Source organism: Falco cherrug, chromosome 1 (genome assembly GCF_023634085.1).
Source record: "Falco cherrug isolate bFalChe1 chromosome 1, bFalChe1.pri, whole genome shotgun sequence".
NCBI lineage: Eukaryota > Metazoa > Chordata > Aves > Falconiformes > Falconidae > Falco > Falco cherrug.
The window spans coordinates 709,872-731,648 of record NC_073697.1 but is presented as its reverse complement, the minus strand read 5'-3'; the positions used below and the strand labels follow the sequence as shown (position 1 = coordinate 731,648).

General features: G+C 40.2%; 1 protein-coding gene across 1 annotated transcript; it reads left to right on the top strand.

Moving 5' to 3' along the window:
- The first annotated feature begins 1,727 nt into the window (after window positions 1-1,727).
- FGFBP1 (fibroblast growth factor binding protein 1) lies at window positions 1,728-3,060 on the top strand. The gene has a single exon (XM_005441186.2). The coding sequence runs from the start codon at window positions 1,968-1,970 to the stop codon at window positions 2,679-2,681; it is 714 nt and encodes a 237-aa protein (XP_005441243.1). The 5' UTR covers window positions 1,728-1,967; the 3' UTR covers window positions 2,682-3,060.
- The last annotated feature ends 18,717 nt before the right edge of the window (window positions 3,061-21,777 follow it).

Genomic DNA, 21,777 nt, shown 5'->3' with positions numbered 1-21,777 from the left:
GATTTTTAAATGTTTTCCAATACATTTTTATGACAGGAGGTAGTGAAATGCTCAAAAGGTAACTTTAAATTGCTTTGTGGAATTATTTTTGTTTCCCAAAGAATCACTGAATACTACTACCCAAATTTTGCTAAACACAATGGTAATGCAGCTTGTTGAGGGTGTTGCAGGATATGTCCCTCAATGGCTGGGAGAAGCTCTTTTAGAGAAGCTCATGACCTAATAAAGTTCTTAATGCTGTTCGTGAAGAGGGAAGGACTTGGCTAAAGTAGTATCTAATTTAGACAAACACACCTTGTCACCCCACCATAGCTGGCTTTGGTTGGTTGTTTTTCGGGTGGTTGGTTGGGGTTTTTTTGTGCTAAGAATGAGAACTGGCGCTTTTCCAAGGAGGTGTGTCAGAGGTGTAAATGAACATGGCACTGAAGTACCCTATTGTGTTGTAATAGTCTTGCTGGAGACCTGAAGGTGTGTCTCTGCCTTTATAAATACCACGCTGCTTTTACAACTGGCTCTGATTCTTTTGAAAGAGACGAGTTGCAGCAGGAGTTGCGTTTGGGTGTCCCCAAGCCCTATGCAAGGTATGTCTTTTAGTTATCTTACTTTCGCGCTGTTCCACTTGCAACAGGTTACTGTTACATCATTATTCATTTTAGTGTTATTAGTTGCTGTATTTGCAACAGATCTGTAGATACTACATGATGTTCTCTAAAGAGGGTTTTATGGAGTGAAAAATCTCTGCAGAGCAAAAGGCATGAAGCCAGTCAAGTATAAAAATCTCTGTGTATGGTGTAAGGCTTGAAGCAAGTCAAGTAAGAACTATGCAAAAGTAGAACCTGCTCACATCTCCTGCTACCTGTGTATTCTAGATTCTAAGTTTATGCAGCTAAAGATATTTGCAGGTCGTTTAATGTTGAAATAGGTTCCTTGTTAGCGTGCCTACACATGAATTTCTGCTTTCTAACATGGAAACCTGGCTACAGAAATGGCTGTGATGGGAACATCTGAAAAATACATTTAGGGATTTAATTAACTAAATGCTAGTTTTAAACCCTTTACTATTATGGTATGCTCTGATCCTAAAAGCTGCTTCATAACGAGAAAGACCTACTGAAATAAATGTGCTCTGTGCAGACACAGGGAGTGGCTTGGCAATAATTTGCTAACTAGCTACACATCAAAACTGAAGTTGCATATTTATCCCTTGAATTTGGTAGCTTTAGACACAGTGCAGTACACTGCAGGTGTCTTCAAAAACAGAAAGGTAGTTCTGTTTGTTTAGCAGTCAAGGCAGCAAAGAATGCATCAATAGTTACTTTTTGGTTTCTGGAAAGACTACTCTCATATTTCTTTTCAACAGAAAACTGAAATACTGGCATGACCAGCGAATTAAGGCAATTAAGAAATAATTTTGCTCAACTTGAACCAAATGGTTTCCTTTCTGTCTGGTGTATTTCTGAAAAATAGCTGGAGGCTAGAGTCAAAATTTCTTACATGCCATTTAGAAAATGGGAGACCATGGGAATAACTGCTTACTTGTTAGAACTTATAACTCGTAAACTTATAAACTCAGATATCCATCTGAGATTGACAAATCCCAAGTTCAAATTCCTTCTTTGACTGCAGAAGAGATTTTAATTAAGGTACTCAGTCACTGGGCAGTAGCATGTCCTGGGAGTGACTCTTTTCTGTTCCACATTGCATAGTTCATTAATTGGATCAGAAGGACTTGATAGCCATCTACCGTTCCCAAGGATAATACATAATGGTTCTAGAAACCAGGTATTATTCACACAAAGGACAAAGGATTTGGCTGGCAACATCATTTTAAAAGGTATCAAAGAGCAGTGCAGTACCATGTCTGAAATACTGCAACTGTCAAATGGATTCCAGCATTAAACGAAAATATTTTTACATTTTTGCTTGTTTGTTTGTTTTGAAGGCAGATAACAAGCAAAACAGAGACCATGAAGATCAAAAGCTTTGGACTTCTTTGTGTGTTGATTCTGGTTGCCCAGATGCTACTAGCCAACTGTGAAAGACAGAAGGAAAGAAAAAAGGGAAGACAAGGCATAGAAGACAGTGGGAAAAAACAAACTGAATCTAACGAAGGCAGTGAAAAAGGGCGGAAGTCAAAAGGAGGAAAATCATCTCCTAAAGGCAAGTTTAAAACCAAAGAAAATGCTGAGTGCACCTGGGCAGTGACTGACACGAATGCTGCTGCTGTGCACATAGAGTGCAAGCATGGGGACAGCAAATTCTGGTGTGAATTCTCTGGAGACCCTTCCACCTGTGCACAGTACGCAGCAAACCAGAAATCCTACTGGAAACAAGTCTCCCGATCCCTCGGGAAGCAGAAGCAGATCTGTCAAGACCCCAAAAGTGTCCTAAAATCTAAAGTATGTAGGAAAGGCCCACGAAGTGCTCATCTCAAGCTGACCCACTCAAGCCTGCTAACATCAGTGGGTCCTGCAGAAGGGACAATTCATCATGCAAAAGAAGTTGTTCAGACTCCAGCAGCTGCCTCAGTGACTGAAAAAAAGCTAGAACACAGTCGTCAAGACTGTGTTGAAGATATAGATTATATTGATCAGAAAAAGGTGGCTGAGGAATACTGTCCAGAAAGCTTGCTTTCTTTCTGCAACTTTTTTATCACAATGGTCCAAGACAAAAAATGCTGAGGAAGTGTTTCTAAAGCTCTGTATCATCGAAGTCCGGTCTCATCCAAGTTAAAGCACGCTATTCCAGATTTTATTCTTATGTTATATAGTGTATATAAGAAAAAAAAGGAATATATTTTTCTGGTTTTGTATATACACAGCAGACTACACTCGACATAGTTGAAGATGTTATTGATTTTATTTGCACATACACTGCTACACAGATGTTACCAATGGATGTTACATACTCTACAGAGAAGTGTATAAGTAGTCTCCTCGCCCCTTTTTGAGCTGTGCTAGCCAAAATGAATTTAGCACTATGCACTTCTTGGTTATGTACAATAATTTTGACCTAAAGATTATTAAGAAAAATAAACTTCAAAATATATTCAAAATATTATCTATCTCTCTCCCTCTCTCTCTCTTTAACTAGATTTTTCTGTAAGTGCTAAGCCTTTGTCTTAACACTTTCACAGGATCTAGCCAAAGTGTTGCTTAGAAAGCAGTTTTTAAAAAACTTCTACAGCTTTGCAGGCTTCAGGTTTCTCAGCCAGTGCAAGCAACATTTCGGCAGGGAATTACATTACCTTTATTTTTTTCATCATCGTGATAATGAAGGGCAACAAGATTTTCAGATTTTTCCATAATTTTGCAAAACTTCAGTTTTCCAATTTCATCAAAGGATGTCAGAAAAGTATGCAGACTTCATTCTTTCTTTTCTCCTATAGTATGAAGCACATTATAATCATTTTCTGGCAGGTAAACAGAGATGCAGAGATAAAAACACTTGTAAAATTTCGCACATAGGCCCAAGACTGGACTCTTACTCAAGCAGCTAAAGCACTTGTGCTCCACTGCCTGTATGTTCCTTTGAAGTTCTATTGCCTGTTATTTTGTGTATGGACAACACTAATAAATACTTTTTTATTCATTAAACTTCATCTGTATTTTAAAATAAAAAAATCCAAAATCTACAAGACTAGAGATTTTAGAAAATGTAAAGCTAAATAATGACTATTGACCTTTGATAGTTTTTGAAACTCCAGCTGGAAGAAATAGAATATACAAGTTATATTTTTCCAGTGGCTCTGGGTTAGGAAGGGTGGTCTTCTAGCACAGTCGCCCACTTGGAGCAACTTGAACTTTCATGAGCATTTCTAGCAAATTAAACTAATACTTGTTTCTTGCGAAAATATAGGCTGTTCCCTTCTGCAATTATCTCATTGTTAGGTTATTTGAGAGGATATTCTTAAGATGGGTAGTTATGAGTAACTCACCATCTGCCACTTCTCTTTTCCTTCATTGTCACATATACTCACTTTTTATTTAAATGAGTATGTCTGGGGAGAGCATTTTAATACTAGTCTGTCTTGTTGGTACAGCAATAAAGGCCCTTGCCATTATTTAATATAATTATTTTATTTGCAATGAAGAATTAACTTAGCAAAAATGCTTAAATGTAGATGGAAGTCCTCGATAAGAGGAACATATGCTACTAAACACACAGCTTTTTTTTTTTTTTTCTTTTAGTAAGTGTCAAGTCTTCTTACACAGGGTTGAAATTATTTTGGCAGAGTCAGTAAGAAGGTATGGTGCCAGCTCAGGCATTAGCCACAGTATTTTAAAGAGTATAGTATTCTGACAGCTCTCATAAGTACTTCATATGATATTTGTTTACTTTTTTTTTCTACTTACAATATTGTGAACTCTATGTGACTAATAAAATCCTCAGTGTGGGATGTAGCTATTAGTCCGGCAAACTGTGTTTGAGAAGGATTCAGCTGTATTTTACCAAGTCCGAATGGCAAAAAAGAAGGAGATTCTTCTTTCTGAAGTTCCAGCCTCTGCACGCCCTATGGAAACACTGGGAGTCACCAGGCTGCACAGAGTAAATTCTGTTGGACTAATGCCCACTCCAGAAAAAAGGGGCATCAGCACTAACTCCTGTGGAAGCTGGAAAACACAGCCATTCTGATGCCAAGCAGGGTGGAAGCAGGGTGCCAAGCTGCCAGCTCCCGGCTGTTAAGGCAGATAGATAAATACTGAAAGTGCAAGTGAGTTCCAGCTGCTAGACACCTTCTGTGTTGGCCTATACCACTTGGCATTAGGAGGTCACCGAGATAAGACAGTCAAAAGATGCAGAGGAAGGATAAGCAGTGCACATTTGGCTCAAGCAATCAATGTAGCAATTAATTATTAGTATCTAATCTTGTATACAGACACCTGTATTGTAGTCCCAGATCACAACCAGAGCACTGGGCAGGCCTGGTTTAAAAGGCTCAGTTGCTCCAGATGTTTTGGAAAATGTCCAATCCTAGCTACCCTTAGCTGCTGTTACCCTCACAAGTACTATGTTAAGTACTTTGTTGCCTGGAGTGTGAGTTGCCACAGGGCATAGCTCTCCTTGTGGCTGCCGGCCAGCCAGGAACACCCAACCAGTTACATATCCCAGAACAAATTCCAGCCTGGGATTCCAGAGTTGGGAGTTACATCTCCATGTGCAGGACTGTCAGCACCTGGATCCACATGTTAGAGCTGCATGCTCCTTTCCAGGGATGCATTATATTTCTGCTGCCTCATCATCTTGGGGTTTTTTTCAGCACTGACTTTTCTCTTCATGCATGGCTCTTTGCAGGACGAAAACATGCTCAATCTCAACAGTTCCTGGGTGCATTTCACCTGCGATGCACACCGTTGAGCCGGTATCCTGCAAGAACAGTGTGGAGATCTCTGAGCAGCCTTTTTTTGGAAGGTGGACTAATGTGAGAGTGCCGATCTCAAAACTATCTCAGCTAAACAATGGGATTTTTAACTTCCATGAGTACATAGTTTTGGCTGTTCTTCAGAAGGGCACATTTCAGAATACAGGGTCTGAGGCAAATACCTCTGGAGTCTAACTTCATTAACAGCTCTTTCCATAACTGCACAGACTACATGTGTACAGCTAAGTGCATCTAAGTTCTCATTGCATTTATGAAACCTTGTGTTTCTGTCCTATATCTACAAAAAAATTACTTGACAGCAATTTTTCTTTCTGGGCATTTACAGAGCCAGTTAGGTCAGCATAACTTTGGTATTTCTGGAGTCAAGCTGGTTAGGATAAATAAAACATTTCCTGGCATTCTTCGTCTTAGTATCTGTGGTCATTATGAGACAGGTCACAGCTGAGGTCTGTCCTGTGCCTCTTTTCCCCAGGTGCACCAGTTGTCAGAAAGTCACGTTGGCTTAACTTGGAATAATGGTGGTAGTGACTTTTCTAACACTTTCTATAGCAGGGCAAGCAGGAGCACAGTGCAGGGAAACAATAACAAATTATTTCTGTGCAGCCCAAGTCCTCTGTCCCACCATTTTGAAAACATAAGGATCTCAGCTTTCTTAGCATCAACCTGAGTTATGGAAAAACCAGCCCCTTTTTACACCTGGGGAAATTAGGTATAGAAAGACCAGATGACCTTGACAGTCATGGAGAAAAAAGCAGTATCTGAATCAGGAACCAAATAGAGATTTTCAAATTTCCAGTGGTCTCCTTCTTGTGCCTTGTGATTAGATCATTCTGCACAAGAACTACATGTGTGTTCTTGAAAATATCCAGCTAACTTCTAGCTATTTTAAAATTATTAGGAATATTCTTGGGAAAAAGTAGCTTACTTTGTAGGCAATACAGTTTGTTTCTCCAGATACTCTGGCTATTATAGTTTGAATATTTACTTAGAAAGAAGGATGGGGCTTTTGAAGATAAGAAATTCATTGTAGCTTCAGAGATAAAGAAGTTTCAGGGAGTTTCCCTGCTCTTGCAATATGGAATAAAGATACATTTGGTAACTGCTTTGGGCTATGGATGATCTTTTTAGATGGACCCAACCTTCACACACTCCACAAACTCTCCAAACTTTGGAGAGTAAAAAAATGGATTTTTTTAAAAAGAGGAGAGAAAAATTTGGAAGATGAGAGGTTTTCTAGTTATCTCCTAATATATGACAGTCTTATCTAGAAAATTTTACATGTATCTTTGTATTCACTAGGAAATGGAGCGACATTGCTAAAACCCAGCAAATAGCTCTGCTAATGCAGTACTACTTTAAAAATCTCTAAAATTTCAGCTCCTTTAACTGTGAAGTTTTATTCTTCTGTCATTTTCTGTAGTGTGTTTTCAACTCACTTTCACACACAAATTCCTTTGAATGAGTTTCCATTCCTTTTGCAACCTCGTTTATTCATTTACCACTTTAGCAACAGTCCAGATTACTTATCTAATCTCCTTTGTTGCATGACTACTTGTAGGAGAATAGAGTTGAGTGACTCAACCTTCCTGCTTCCAGGAGTGCCTCACCCTCCTCCTCCCCCGAGGGGGCCAATGAGTACCTACCGCCCCATATCACCTCACCTGAGTTTGGCCAACCGTAGTGGAGAGCGAGTGTTCAGACAAGACATATTTTATACTGCCGTGCTCAATCCATTTAGACGTAGCTGAACCTAGATAATAAATTCCACTCCCTTACCCACCTTTACCTTATTTTTTTTTCTGATGCTGCCCTGAGCAAGGCAGCTCAATACTTGTTGGGAGCTGCTTCACCTCACCTGTGCCTTTGCCTGGTTTTCATTCCATTTCAATATAGTACATTTTTTGTTCCTTTAGGCTATTTCCAAGAGTTATACAACACTGGGAATTGATCAAATGGAAAAATCCAGCTTCAATATGAGAAATTCAGCAGGTTCCAGCCTGCAGAGGTTCCTTGCAAACTTGTCACTAGGGTGGTAGTATCATCCCATCCCTGGCTGGAGGATGCATGGCTTCTGCTTGTCAGCACCATAAATGGTATAACATATCCTATGGATCTCAAGACCGCTGTAGGTATTACTGTGTTCTAACATCTTTGAGCTTCTTTCTGCTCCCTCCCTTGAAAGAGCAGGGGGACTTTGAACCCCAGCTGCAGTCATCATCTCTCTTCAAAGAGCCAGAGAGAAGGCAGAGTGCAAGAACCCTAGCAGGGTTAGAACTAGCGGTCACCGAACCCCTAGAGGTTTCTAAAGGGTATCCAGGTGCCTCGCTTGCTCCTTCCATTGACATTACTGCAGTGAGACTCTACAGGGTCACACATAAAGAGAGGGCACTGGCCACGTCACAAAGATTTTTACCTGCTTATAAAGTTAATCTTAGCAGAAAAGGATGCATTAGGGCCCAGCTTATCTCTTTAATGAGTATTCTTATAGATTTCTCCAGAAACATGCTCCTATCTATGTAAAGTACATGTTTTACTCAACAGCTAGAACTTCATTCAAAATTGCTTATTGATCCCACTGGAAATAGCTGGCCTAAGACAAAGAAATGATAATGAGTAGGTGGAAGAACTGTGAGGACTTTCCCACCAAGTTGTTGCTTCCTGACCGCCTCACTCACTAATCATACCAGGCCCCATGTAGAAAGGGTATTCTTAATTAATCTGAAGCTTTCAGTGGACCATGGAAGTCTCACACTGATTTCCAAGCAACAAAGAGACACATCAAAGGGACTTTGTTATGTAATGAGAGCCTGCAACATGTTCAAAACTGTCTGCGAGTGTGCACATATGAGCACTCTGTGGTGCTTTGGGTATGCCAAGGAAGAGGAGAGTTGTTCCAGTCAGCCAGAACGTTTGATGTTAAAATGAATCTTAAAATCCAGGAATTACAATATAAACTGTAACAGGAATGTATTCTATATATCCATAATACATGCACAAATTATATGTAATGAATGTGCTTAGATAATAGAATTTTATTTAAATAATGCAAGATACCTTTACATCTGTTGCCTGAAGGTGCTGCGGTTTCTAGAGTCACTCTAGAGGTGGTATGATTCCCTGGAAAATCTTAAGACTGCTGTTGGGCTGCTCCACAGCAGCTGAATCCCTACAGATGTATGCGCCGTGGCAGCTCTGTTCCTACTCCTTGTTCCAAAGGGCTCTCCAAAGGATAGCTGCAGTTCCTCCCTGCAGTGCAAGCTTCCGGGGAATTTTGTATCTTGCCTCTTGTGCCTGCAGGCACGAACATGGTTTTTATGCTATATGTGCAGCAGCCTATAGTCCTTACTGTCCTATAGGGAGGACTCTAGTTAAGTGTTGATCTCATAGACTGTATTCCTCATTTACATGTGCAAATGACACAGAAGTGAGCTAAAGAGGTCAGTTTGTGGATAGAGAAAAGTTGGGACATTGAGGATGCTGGTTTGTGTGTGATTTTAGATGAAATCTTGTCTCCAAAAAAATCCTCATGCAAAGAATTAGGGTCTGCATGTGCTGCTGCAGATGGGGTGTTTGGGTTAACAACACTCTGCTTGGGTTAATGATCAGGTTGCTGGTTGTACAGGGTCATTAGAGCTCTCAGGTCACTACCATTGTAAGAGTGAAGATGTTAGCTGATGAAGTCCTGGCCAATGTCCAGCTAGGTAATTACACTCTGCTGCCCAAACTCTTCTCAGAATTTCAATCAGATGCAGCTTTCTTCACCATCTTGAACCGCTTTGTGCTCTGCCCGCACAGATATTTCAGTGTGCCGGATTTTACTTCAGCAGGAGGCTGGAAAAGTATTTACTGAAGTCCCCCAAGACTGAAGGAAGACCAGTTGTTAGGGCAATTTCCAACTGTAATTTAGAGAGAAGGTGAAAGAAAAATTAGAAGTGAGGCTGTAAAAACAAAAGCAGGAAAACACTGATTTCAGAGGCAGAGTTAATGTTAACAACTAGAATCAAAGTCTTCGCATCCAGCGTTTTTATCTTTAACATCCTTGTGCTTGATGTTTCTTTTATGCTATCCTATGAAATCCTATGAATCCTATGAAAAAGTATCTTGGCCTCCCCAGTATGAGTAAGGCTTAAAAAAACCCTCCACATCAGCAGTTCAAAAGCCAAATACCAAATACAAAGAGACCCCTACTTATTTACTCCCTTAATTGCATTCTAACCTAACCTCATAAGGGTGACCCATAACTTTGGAGTGTTTCAAATTGGTAAAAAGGAGGGAGAGGTTCCAGGCAATGAAATGGGAGCAGCATTAATAGAAATTACATTTGTAAAGTTGACTTCTTTTTCAAACTGAAAGGAGAGAAAATGTACACGTAAAAGAAATACTAAGAAATAATCCCATTAAATTCTGTAGCTGTGATGCTTAGCGATGATTAAAAATATAATTCACAGAAAACAGACACTGGTAATTTACGTCTACTTTTATTTCAGTGTATTTTATTCAGAGTATAAGGAAGGCTCATTAAAAAAAATTATGTCCCCACAATTAAAAGGCTTTGAAGAATAGACTGTTGCTATGTTATGCAGAAGAAAAAAGAGGAAAGACCTATTTTAATGTACAATAATTTTACTACCAAAAGTAGAACAAAGCCCAGTCATGGTATTAAAAACTCTTCTCAGAACCTGAGTATGTAGGTTTTCCTCATCCAGCTGGAGTATATTGCCAAGCATTCCGGTGGGGTTTGCCTTTTCAAAAGCTGGCAATGTTTAGCTGGATGCCTTTGCTACCTTTTATATATCTTCCTTGACATTGTGAGCCTACCCCTTATCTTCAAGTGGATTTTCAAGTACCAACTTGTTTTACAGGCTTTTGTGGTGATGAAAGAACAGAAGAAGACATACACAAACCAGGATCATTCCAGAAGCACATCACACAAATTTATGTCTCCTTCCTCTCCAAGAAGAACAGATTAAGTACAAGTCAGGGACGAATGAAAAACAAAAAAAAACCAAACCCAAAGCAGAAGTGTATTAGAGCAGGTTTAGTGAGGTTTGATGAGTCATGACAAACTCCTGAACTGGCAGGTGCTCGTTGGCTGTTTGAGCCCTTCCCCTTAAAAATTGTAGGCTTTTTTTTTTTTTTTTTTTTTTTTTTTCCCTCTAGCATTGCAGCACAAAGGTTACCTTAATGCCTGAATTTAGGCTGTTATTAGGAGCTGATGATACCAGATCATGCCTGCATGGCTCATCTGAATTTGCCCCATGCTTCCTGCTGGAGACAGTTCTGGCAAGAGTATGGCTGACATTTCTGTTAGTATATTGGGCGCAGTCTTTGGAAGCAGGGCGAGATTTATTTAGAGATGAAAACTAACTCACCTCCCTACAGAGCACCAGTCTTCATATCACCTTTCCTCTCTCTTGCCAAATGAATGTTGAATTTGGCTTCTCTGCATTTGAAAGCTTTGTATTTGTATTACCTGAGAGGCCCAGTGGTTTCCCCCTGAGATGCACCCCTTTACACAAGAACACTGTTTTCAGGGACATATGTCTATTCAATACTAATGGAGCTCCTCTAGACTCACGTAAGTATTACTCAGAAGTAAATTTGGCTTATACCCTGCTATTAGGATTAATTTTACTCTTTGAAATAGCTATTGTAATTCACTATTGACCAGTAAGTCAGAAGCAGCCAAATAATTAACTGCTTGCAAATAGAATTAATTGAACAACTGAAAACCAGACTGAAGGAGAAAGCAGCGAAGGCACAAGCGATGTCTACCAACAGCTCTCTCTTTCCACACTCCTTTAGGTCATGTCTTTTAGGCCACGTCTTTTAGGCTTCTTCATGAATACAAGACACAAATGCCGCACGAGTTCAGCAAACACTTCAGTCAATATGACCCCTCCGATAGCCAGAGGTGATGTATCTGACCTAACAGATATGAAAGTTCTTCAGTTTCTAAAAATATGCAGATCAAGTCTCCTCATGGTGGCTACCATCATACTCAGCAGTGCTTCTAGGCAGTACATCTACTTTGATAACGGGGTATCAAATCATGATTGATTTTTAGTATACCTTTCTCCCTTACATTTACGTGAAATACCCAGTTCAAGAGGATTGCTGAACCATGCAGCACAAAGCACTGACTTCCTAACATTGTCTTGTTAGATAGTTGTGTGACACAAGGAGTTGCTCTCAGCTCTTCACCCAGACAGCTCATGGAATTAATGCAGAATAGTATTTGTACAGTCGCTAGCTTTGTTCTGCTGAGATAAATAGCACACTTACTTTTCCTGGCAATAATTGTGCCAGGAAATTTTAGAGAAAGGTAGAGGCTCTGTCTTTATGAATTCAAATAGCATGATGAGAGGAGAAAGAGAAAACGGGCATTGCTGCAGGAACAATAGAAACTTCCCTATTGCTCAAGTTTGGACAATGGGAACCATTTGGGAGCTTTCATTGGGGAAGCAGGGAGGAAAGCAGACTCAAGAGAACTGACCAATATCCTCTTTTTAATGTCTTCTGATTACAGAACTACAAGTTTTGAGAAAGTTGTAAGCTCTTCAGGATGTGATATAAGCAACGGACAAGATCAAAACCCTGGAAAGCAGGTGAAGCCATCACATCACGTATGTGGTGTTGTCCTTGGAGGTTCTAATTGCCTTTCATGATTTGTCTAGAGCTGAAATAGGTTCTGCTACATATCGCAGGAAGATTTACTTTCTTAGAACATGCTAAACAAAAAATAATCATGTTCCATACATTTGCATATATGTCATCGTCACTTGTAATAACCACTTCAGATTTTATCTACCAATTGCAGGTGTGCAAGAGACTACAAATAAGTGCTCTTTGTCAGAAATGTCTTTGCGACTAGACAATCTTATGGTCCTATTTTCTGTCCTTTATTTGGGATGATAAGTGTTTCCAAATGCCTCTGGTCCTCAGAAGTCAATCAACAGGATCTAAAACTTGACCTCTGAATGTCGTAAGAAAAGATACTTCCATGGAATCTGGGAGTCTTTGGATTTGATCCATCAGCTGATGAGTTAGAGGTAGCTGAATTAAGCTTCAGAGCTCTGAGGGAGGATGTGTAGTGCTCTTTCTACTGTGTGCCATGTTGTCATGTGGTACTAAATCACCAAACACACATACTGCTGATGCACAGGGAACAGTGAATAGTGGGCCAAATCTAAGCAGGGCATTGCGGTGCAGACTGTTCAGGGGCCTCAGGAGCTCCAGACTGGTGGTATTAAAGAAATCTCATTTGAAAATCATTGTAGAAAAATAATTACCAGTGTTCATCTTCTACCAAGTTGATTTATTACACATTGGATATGGATCTGTCTGGCAACAAACAGCACACATAAGCAATGCTTTCTTTGCTCTTTCCAGAAACCAGCTTGCTTCCCCAAGATTTGAGGAGACCTCACACTGCGATGCTAGTATGCACTGAAGTCTGTCTGATGAAGGCATCATTACCGGTGAGCTGTCAGGTGAGATTTAGCTTGGAAAAAGAATTCAAAAAACATCCTTTTTCAACCATGAGGAAATCCATGTGCCTCTTTTGTGGACAGGATTTCATAAGCTATGAACAATGGATGTAGCAAATGAAACAAGCTGGCAATCCCAGTCACCATTGTGTGCAGACTTTTAAAATGCACATGCAGTGACTCCCATTTTCTGTACAATTTGAAAAGTTTAATGTCTTCATGTCGTCTACATCCACGTTTAAATCACTTAAATCTGTATGTTGCACTAAAGAAATAACTTCCTTGGCCCCCACCTTTGCTTTAGATTTCTAGACCATGCTGACAGCTGAGCAGGTTTGCAGTATCCATCCTGCCTTAGAGACAAAAGAGCACGCTCCAAGGAAGCTCCCATAGATGGAGGTGAATCCCCCTCATATGCCTTGTAGCTGAACTTCACTCATGCTTGCCACTGTAGGGAAAACATGAACTCAGGTAAAATGCTGTTGGAATACTCCACAGTTATCAGAAAGGTGCACAAAGGAAAAAATCAGCCTTTGCCCAAAATTTTGGAAGCTCAAAGGGCAGTAATAATATAACTGTAATGCTGCTAGACATTTTCTTTAATGGCCATTGTTATGAAGAGGTGGACCAAATGTGGAATGAAATATTCAAACAGTCATGCCTATAACTTCAGTTTATTCAAAAGCCTACAATTATTCATTATTCATCCATTATATATCATCTGGTAATGAAGAAAGGTCAAGTGCCTCAGGATACAGAAGGGATGTGTTTGACTGCATGTAGTGTACTAACCAGATCTCAGCAGTGCTTAGTTACAAGCAGCAGTGCAGAGTACCCTGATGAGGAAAGCTGTTGGCATTGTGCATCAGCAGCGTCAAGACCTTGGACAGGAATAAGGTGAGAAATAAGCAGCTGCAGAGCAACAGTAATGGTCATGCTGAGCAGTGTTGCAGAAGGTATGGGTTGGGTTTAGCTCACCAGCAACCCTGCACAGTCATTCTCAACCACAAGGGCTGCATGGCGATGGTGAAGACCGTGTTTGCCAGTAACAGAGCAGAAACCTGTTATAATAAGTACTATGAAGCCAGGGGGAAAGAGGAACGTGTTGCAGCTTTGCAACACATTTTTTCCTCTGGGGAAATAAACTTTAAGAGCAATGTGCTTGGCCTTGGCCGGACTTCATCTCTTTTTTTCATCAGGAAGTGTTGTCCTGGACTTCTCTGAGGATTTCAGGTATTTACCTAGGATTCTGGACATGTAGTAGTTTACACAGAGCCAAAAGAAAGCAGCACACACATTGTATGTTAATAAATTCTGGACATACTGATGTCATTTCACATGCCATCTGCAACCAGAGTCAAGTACAGTGGTTTTATTAGAGGAAACAGAGAGAGCAGTGACAAGTCTGCACCAGCTCTAGGGATCTGTGACACTGATGCTGATCTTACCCCTGCTACGTGCAACTTAGACACATGCCTTTGATGTGTGCTGTTGTCCAAGGGCCTGCAGGTCACAGACTGAGTTTCTGTTATGCCTGTGTTATGTCCACAAATGACTTATCCAAAACACATAAAATAACCCCATGGTTTACAAGCAGCATATTGTCCACAGAACCTGCTGATGTTGATCCCGTCTGCAGAAAGTTAAAAAGTTAAAGCTGAAGCTGACAGGTGAAAATCTAACATTACTCAGCCTTTACTTCCTCAGTAGTATTGCCAGAAAATAGCTGGTAGTATTTGCTGGAAAAGAGCCTTTACCCAGGGCTATCTGGTGAATTTTACAGGCAGAAGCATCCCAAGAAACAATGTTTTCTATAGGGAACAGTTTGTTCTGTTTCAGTTGGTAACAAGAGCCGTAGTTTTGTTGAGGCCTGTGCTGAGACAGGGAAAATTATAATTACAATAATACAAGCTCTTTATATTTTTGTTATGCTATTCTGGCATCATAATTAGTAATACATGAATATTACCAATAAATTTGTATTATTTCATTTAAACACTGGATTTGTATTTGAATTCCCTGCATCTGCTGAACATCACAAAAATGTGGGTGTTTGGAGAGCATTGCTGTGTGCTGAATGAGAAAGCAGTCAGAGAAGCTAAGCCCACCCTTCTCTGGCTGCCGTTTTGACTGCAGCATACACAGTGAAACCTTCGAGGGATTACCTACTTTTTTCCAAGCACTGACCTTTTCTAAGGCTTATGTATTCTTAGGGGTAACCAAAAATCTTGCTAATCACACACCAGGAAGAAAATTTCACCACTGCCCATGACGCATCATATTTCTTCGTTCCTCCTCCAGCTTTTTATTTTTGGGAAATGTTGGCTTTCTGGAAACAGAGCTCCCATCCAGCTCCCAGGGGATTTTTTCCTGCAGTGGTTTTCCTTTCTCAGGTCTGAGGAGGCCCAAGGAATGGCTAACATTCTCCTTCTCTGGGTAGTGTTGCACTGCCAGCACGACTTTTGGAAACGGTGTCCCTGCTGCATGTGTGCCATGGGCTGGGCTGCTGTGGCACAGTTACTGCACTGAGGGTGCTGCTCCATCCACCGCAGCGGGGCTGGACTGTTCGCTGGTGGGCACCAAACTGGGGACAAAGCAGCGCAAAAGGCTGGGTTCTGCCTCAGTAATGATCAGCTGGAATATCCTTGTCAATACTAAGTAGAGATTTAACCAAATTCAGGTCATAGTAATAACAACATTCTTATCTCTGGCTAGGGACATTTTGCAATGGGCTCTGCCATGGGTTTATTGACCGGCCGGTGCCTATCAGCTCAGGAGACAGTCCAGGCACTTCCTACTTTTGCTGCCATCTAGTACAACTCATCCGCTGCTGAAAATAGTACAGGAGGAGATATATAAATTATTTCCTATCCATTTTTAATTTACTACATCAAACTTTTATCATGCCAAGCCTTGGCCACAGTAACCTTTTGTGAGATAACTGAACATAATGTCAATGAAAAGAGTGAAAATTTTAGAAATGCAGACTGGTATATTTCTGCCGTGGGACTGTATAATTTTTGACATTGTAATTAAAGAGCAATTACTTTTGCACTGATGCAATTTGTCATGCTGTACATTCCCAGATCAAAATCAGTCATCTCCCAGTAAATTATCTTTGTGCCACTTATTTTAAGGTGATATTGTGAGACTGTGAACACCAGCAATCCAAACCAAAAGGACATCGAATATTAAATGATTTTTCTCCTCTTCTTTGAAATGTTAATCATCTCTTTTTGGCTTCAGTTCAGTTTGGCTTTGGTTCAGTTATATCCCACAGCCCATGTGCTTGTGCCTTCCATCTAGTTTACTTTCAAGCATCTCTGTTTTCCAGGAAGACTGAGTAGAAACTAGGCATAAACAGGAAAAATTAGTAGAATTATGGTCAGATGGAACATGTGTGGCACTCCAGCAGGGTTGGGGGGTTAAGGAGGACTATAAAGCATCAGCAGGTTTACAGTTACGCTTCTATGACTTTCTGTGCTTCAATGTAGTATTTAGATTAGGAAAGAACTCAGACATTGGTGAAGAGGTCTTTGCATTGCCAGGATTGTTGCTTTTCTCTTGGTAAATTGAAATAGTGATATGTTGATGCTGGTGACAGCTTTTTTGGCTTTCAGGAAATGTACTAAGTAAAGCTTGATACACATAATTCATATTTGCAGCTATATTGTTAAGTAGAAATTATTTTTCTCAAGAAAGTTAAAGTGACAAAATGTCTGGATCAGAAAAGAAAAATCAGCTTGTTAGAGTTCTGTTATAGCTAGGATATTTGGGTTACTAATTAAAGGGAAAGGTTATTTTGTAATCAATTAACCATAGTAGAATGATAAGAAAGTGTTTTGGTGTAAGTCTGAAAAAAAATCTTGCCTACTGTAGTATGTTAATTGATGCAATGATGTTATGTTATGAAATACAGTGTGTGAAATAGATTAAATGAAAGACATACTTGAAAGAGGTTCCCTGAAACTTCCCAGCAGCTGAGTATTTTGACCACAACATTCACCCACTTCAGCTGGTTGAAGTAACAACTGAGATGGTTTTCAGTAGTAGAGAATGTGCCTCTCGACTTTGTTCCAACAAACCTGTGAGTACTTTCTGTAATCATTTTACTATGACTCATCAGTGATAAAGACAATAAAAGCAGGGATTGAATGTCAGGTTAATCTTATAGTCAACATGCTGCAGGGTGTGTAAGGTGTCTTTTTGCACTACAAAAATAATAAGGAATGGGAGTGGGTGAAGTAAAAAGTCACAGCTTCTAGCAAATGTATCATCCTGAAATGTTTATAAAGTTTAATCTCTTCAATTGACAAAAAAAAAAAAAGAGAGTGAGAAGTGTCTGGATTACGAATTCCTTTCAGAAGGAGAAGCTACACTTCTCCCCAAGAAAAAAGATCTTTAGCACTGTCCTGATTTTGGTTGGGATAGAGTTAATTTTGTTCTTAGGATACAAGAAGTTGCTAGAACCTGAATATAGGTGAAGTATAAATCAATATAAATAAGTATTATATACATGTAAAATATAAAAAAACAATAAATAAGTGATTACTGGAACAACTTATGATGGGAAGAGTGGATGTTTCATTGCCTTATCAGAAAGCATGAGGCTGGTGCCTCTCTGCATTAGCCTAAAGCACAATTTGAGGACAGAGTAGAGGCATGGTATAGAATGAAACTAGAAAGCTGTAGTATTCATAAGATCAGCTTAGCTGTTGTGATGACCCTCATGATCTTAAAATTTTAAAATATGAATTTATCATTCCTCCCATTCAGGCAGGACATCTCAAATCTAGAGATATAATTGTTTGCCCAGTGTCACATAGCAAGTCCTTTATAGCCCTAGAAATAAATTTCTATCTACGTAGTCCATTCAATACAGTTACAGCTTAAAAAAAAAAAAATAGTAGTTCATTAATGAAAAAAAATATTCAAGCACCTCAGGACTTGTTTACACTTATCAAGCCATATGAAATTGCCCCATGTATCACATATCAGAACTGTCTGATGTTACTCATGAAAGCTATAGGTCTCTGATAAAAATTTGTGGAAACTGTCACTGACTTCCTGCTCCCTATTTTAGTATAAGAAATGAGCTATTATCCATATTACTATTTTGTTTATTTCTGACTAGACCACTTCTTAATCTTTGTTTAATGTTTTCCTGCTGTAAACCAAACACAGCCACGTACTGATGTTGTTGAAAGTCTAACTTCAGGGGCAGCAAAGCTGGCTTCTTCTGGTCACCTAACATTGTATGTAGCATGTTACAGCACAAAAATATGACTCTGCATAAGGTCTCACTGTCAAGAAGTTTATTATCTATGCCAATGCATTTCCAACTGACTGTTTAGCAAATTATACATCCCCACTGTGTCTGGCCCACAGAGAATGTAATTTTGCTAATGTTCTCAGACAGCAGACCTTTTGCTCCAGCTCCTAAGGTTCAGACCTCATCTGCAGAAGTCCCAGGTCTAATTACTATACAGTGCCATTGATTTTATTATTAGTATTTCAGGAAAAGTAGGTATGGGAAAATATTTTTCCCTGTAGCTTGTTCCAGTCGTGTGCAAACCATTGGTGTAACTATCCTTTATTTACTGATTTCTGGATTTTCAGTTTCAGTAAGAGAAAAAAAACATTCAAACTACCCTTTAAGCTCTTTAAGATATAAATATGATTTATACCTGTTGCATTTTTACTCCATTAGGCAACAGGAAAGAAACTGTTAAGATTTTTGTCATGGTGGCATTGGGCAATTTTGGCTGTGCTTATCAAGTAAACTGGCCAAAAAAAATAAATATCTAAGGAAGTACGGCATATGCACAAAAAGTAAAGCCTAAAGCAAGTAAATGTGGTCTCATGTAGGGGAATGAGGGTAGTGGGGTTGATTGACATTGATAATATGCAGCGGTGGCCTTGCTTTGATGATGTGCAGCTGTAGCTCATCCGCAAAATGGTTAAATAGCGCCGAGGAGGGTGGGAGATGAGCTTCTGGGTAAAGTAGAGATGAGGAGGAGTGTGGTCTGGTTATTGGAGGATGGAGAAACAGCATGGACAGGGGAGTCTGACCAGTGGTAAAGCTTTCTGCTGTTTGCTAGTTTGTTTGTGTTGCATTATTTCCTGACCAACATGACACAAATTGCAGCAGTCTGTCTTGCAAATGGAGGCAGTCAACAGAAAACATATGAAATAGATGCAGCAGATTAATAACAGCATTTTTTTTCTCTAGTGGAATACTAGATTTTCTAACTGACTGCATTTGATATGCTTGAAAGAACAGTCAGTTCCTGAAATGATCAGCAGATTTTTAGAACTGTGGCTGTATGTACTCAGAAAGCGGATTGTTAAATCACAATTTTTAAATGTTTTGCAAAAAACTCTTATCTGCTTTATGTAAGAAGGTGTTTTGATGTCCTTTTCTGTTTAGGGGTGTTTCTTGCAGGGAAACTTTTTATTTAGCCACTTGGAAGCTAATTTTATAAATTTGAGCTAATCATCTAGACAACTTTCATAGTCAGTAGAGAAAGAGAAGAAGCTTCTGTTGGAGCACACATCATCCTTGCTGTCTTATCTCACCAGTGCAGAGCAGGATAACTGCTTTTAGGGGGTGCCTGGTTTGTCCCTTTGACTATAAAGTCTACATAATCAGGTGACTAATTGTAAATAATATCAATCCTATCTAAAGTATTTAGTATCGGTTTTAACCCTCTCTACTTTACTCTCCCTCAATGCACACCCAGATCCCAGCAGTGAAATGAATCGGGGTTAAGGTAGCTGTATTGCTGCGAAATGTGGTGTTGTGGAGCAGATGCTGCTGTATGGGCTGCTGCTTGGGCTCTTCTGATCTGGGCAAGCAGTGCCACGCGGGAAAGGAAGGACAACAAGCATGATGAAAATACACATACAGTTTGAAACAAAAACCTCCTATTGATTCACATATTTTTTTTTCAGCTAGATATAAAATCTCTTTTTTCCAGAGGGAGTAAACCCCCATACTATGTCTGACCATTTGCCGGTCCTGGTTCATCAGGAGTTTTATGAAACATTTGTGTTGGCAGAACAGAGGGATGCTGCTGCAAGATAAAGGAGTGACCTGGAACAGCTGCTTGGGGACTGCTTAAGCCTGCACAGCTCTCTGTGGCTTAGTCAAATGCTGAGTTCAGCCTCAGGCTTGAGGACAGGTACATGTACACCCCATGGCCATAGGTATGTGGGCACTATGGTTGTTACAGTCCAACCACAAAGCTGGAGTTTTTATAGATCTTTTTTCTTCTGCTACTGCAGCTCCTGTTGTATTTACTGTGGTTTTCCTTCTGTCATTCTGCCATGCTATTTGTTGTGGGGGTTTTTTTCACCAGCCTTCAGGTTTTACATGCAAAGTGTTTTCTTTGGATTAGTCAGTACCCTACTCTTTTTAAACTATTTAATAGGAAGGATCAGCCTCTTAGCACATTTAATTGTTGTCTTAAGCCTGTAAATGATGCTGCTATTATGAGTTTCTGAGAGACAGCCTATTCACAGTGTTTCCTATGGGAAGGCTTGCCGATCTCATTTTTCTACTCTCTCTACTGAGCTCTTTTATGGAAGATGATGTCTGGGGGTCACCGGTTTGAGTATCAGGGTATCTTCCCAGGTAACACATGAAGGGTAGACCAAATCAAGTGAAGGGAAACCTCTGCCTCTGACAGAGCCTGCAGTGCTGCAGCTATATTGGGTCCCATCCAAACCCACTGCCCTATTGCCAGTGTTCAGGGGGACCCAGATCCACTGCACTACACGCTGCCAATACATATACAAAAAAAAAATCAGAACCCTCTCTCCAAAGACTTTTACCCATAGATTGTTACAGCCACTGCACTAAGAATTTTGGACTCCAGAAAAAGCAGACAGTAACTTGAAAAAGAAGATTAAAATAAAAAAAAATCATGATGTTGAGAGTAAGGTTTATTTGCCCTGCGTGTTTTTCAACCTTTATTTCCAGTTTTCAGATTTTTCTCTTAACTTGTAAGGCTTGTTATTTGAAATGAAAGCCTGTAGTCCCAGTCCTTAATTTCACCCCCATCCCTACACCTAGGCAATGGAGGGAGCTAGTGGTTCCTGACAGGTGACTGCGGGGAGATGCAGGAGGCTGAAGTGATGCGTGGGGGCAGCTACCCGGGATCAGCCAAGAGGAAACACGAGGCATACGGGGCTAGGCGGGATTCAGGCTATCTGCATACCATCGCATTGAGCCTCCTGACACTAGGAGAGGCTGATATTTTAATTTGAACACAAGACCAAACGATGGCTAGCAAGGAGAACAAATCTTTCTGCATTTCATTTGTTTCCTAATCTTAAAAACAAATCTAATAATTGCAGGCTCTTGTCAGGTTGAGTACATCAAAGACTGGGGAGGCAGCAATGCGGTGGTACTAGTGCAGCGGTCCGGTCCTCAAACTTTTTAACTAGGGGGCTGGCGCGCAGATGAAGTGGCAGGCAGTCATCTGTGGCTGCTTAGTTTCCCCACAACCTCCGGCAGGGGGGTCTGTAAATACCAGGGGCTGGATTGAGGACCCTGGGGGGCCATATCCAGCCACGGGCCGTAGTTTGAGGACCCCTGTACTAGTGTCACAGAAGTAGCTTTCCCCACACAGTGTGGTCTGGGAGTGCATAACATTGATATCTCCTTATCACCCAGTAACTCTGATTCCTCTCAGGTTTCTGGACAGTGTTCTTTGGCAGTGTTTGCTAGGGGCCTGGGGCGCAGGTTAGCCAATTTATCTTAATGAAATTGTGACAGAGGTTAGCTTCATCAGGTTGAAAGTATATTTTCAAAACCCAACGTGTTTCAAACCATATTAAGAAATACTTCTTCCATGTAATGGAAAAAAGCATCAATTCTGCTTCATTTTGTCTGGTTTT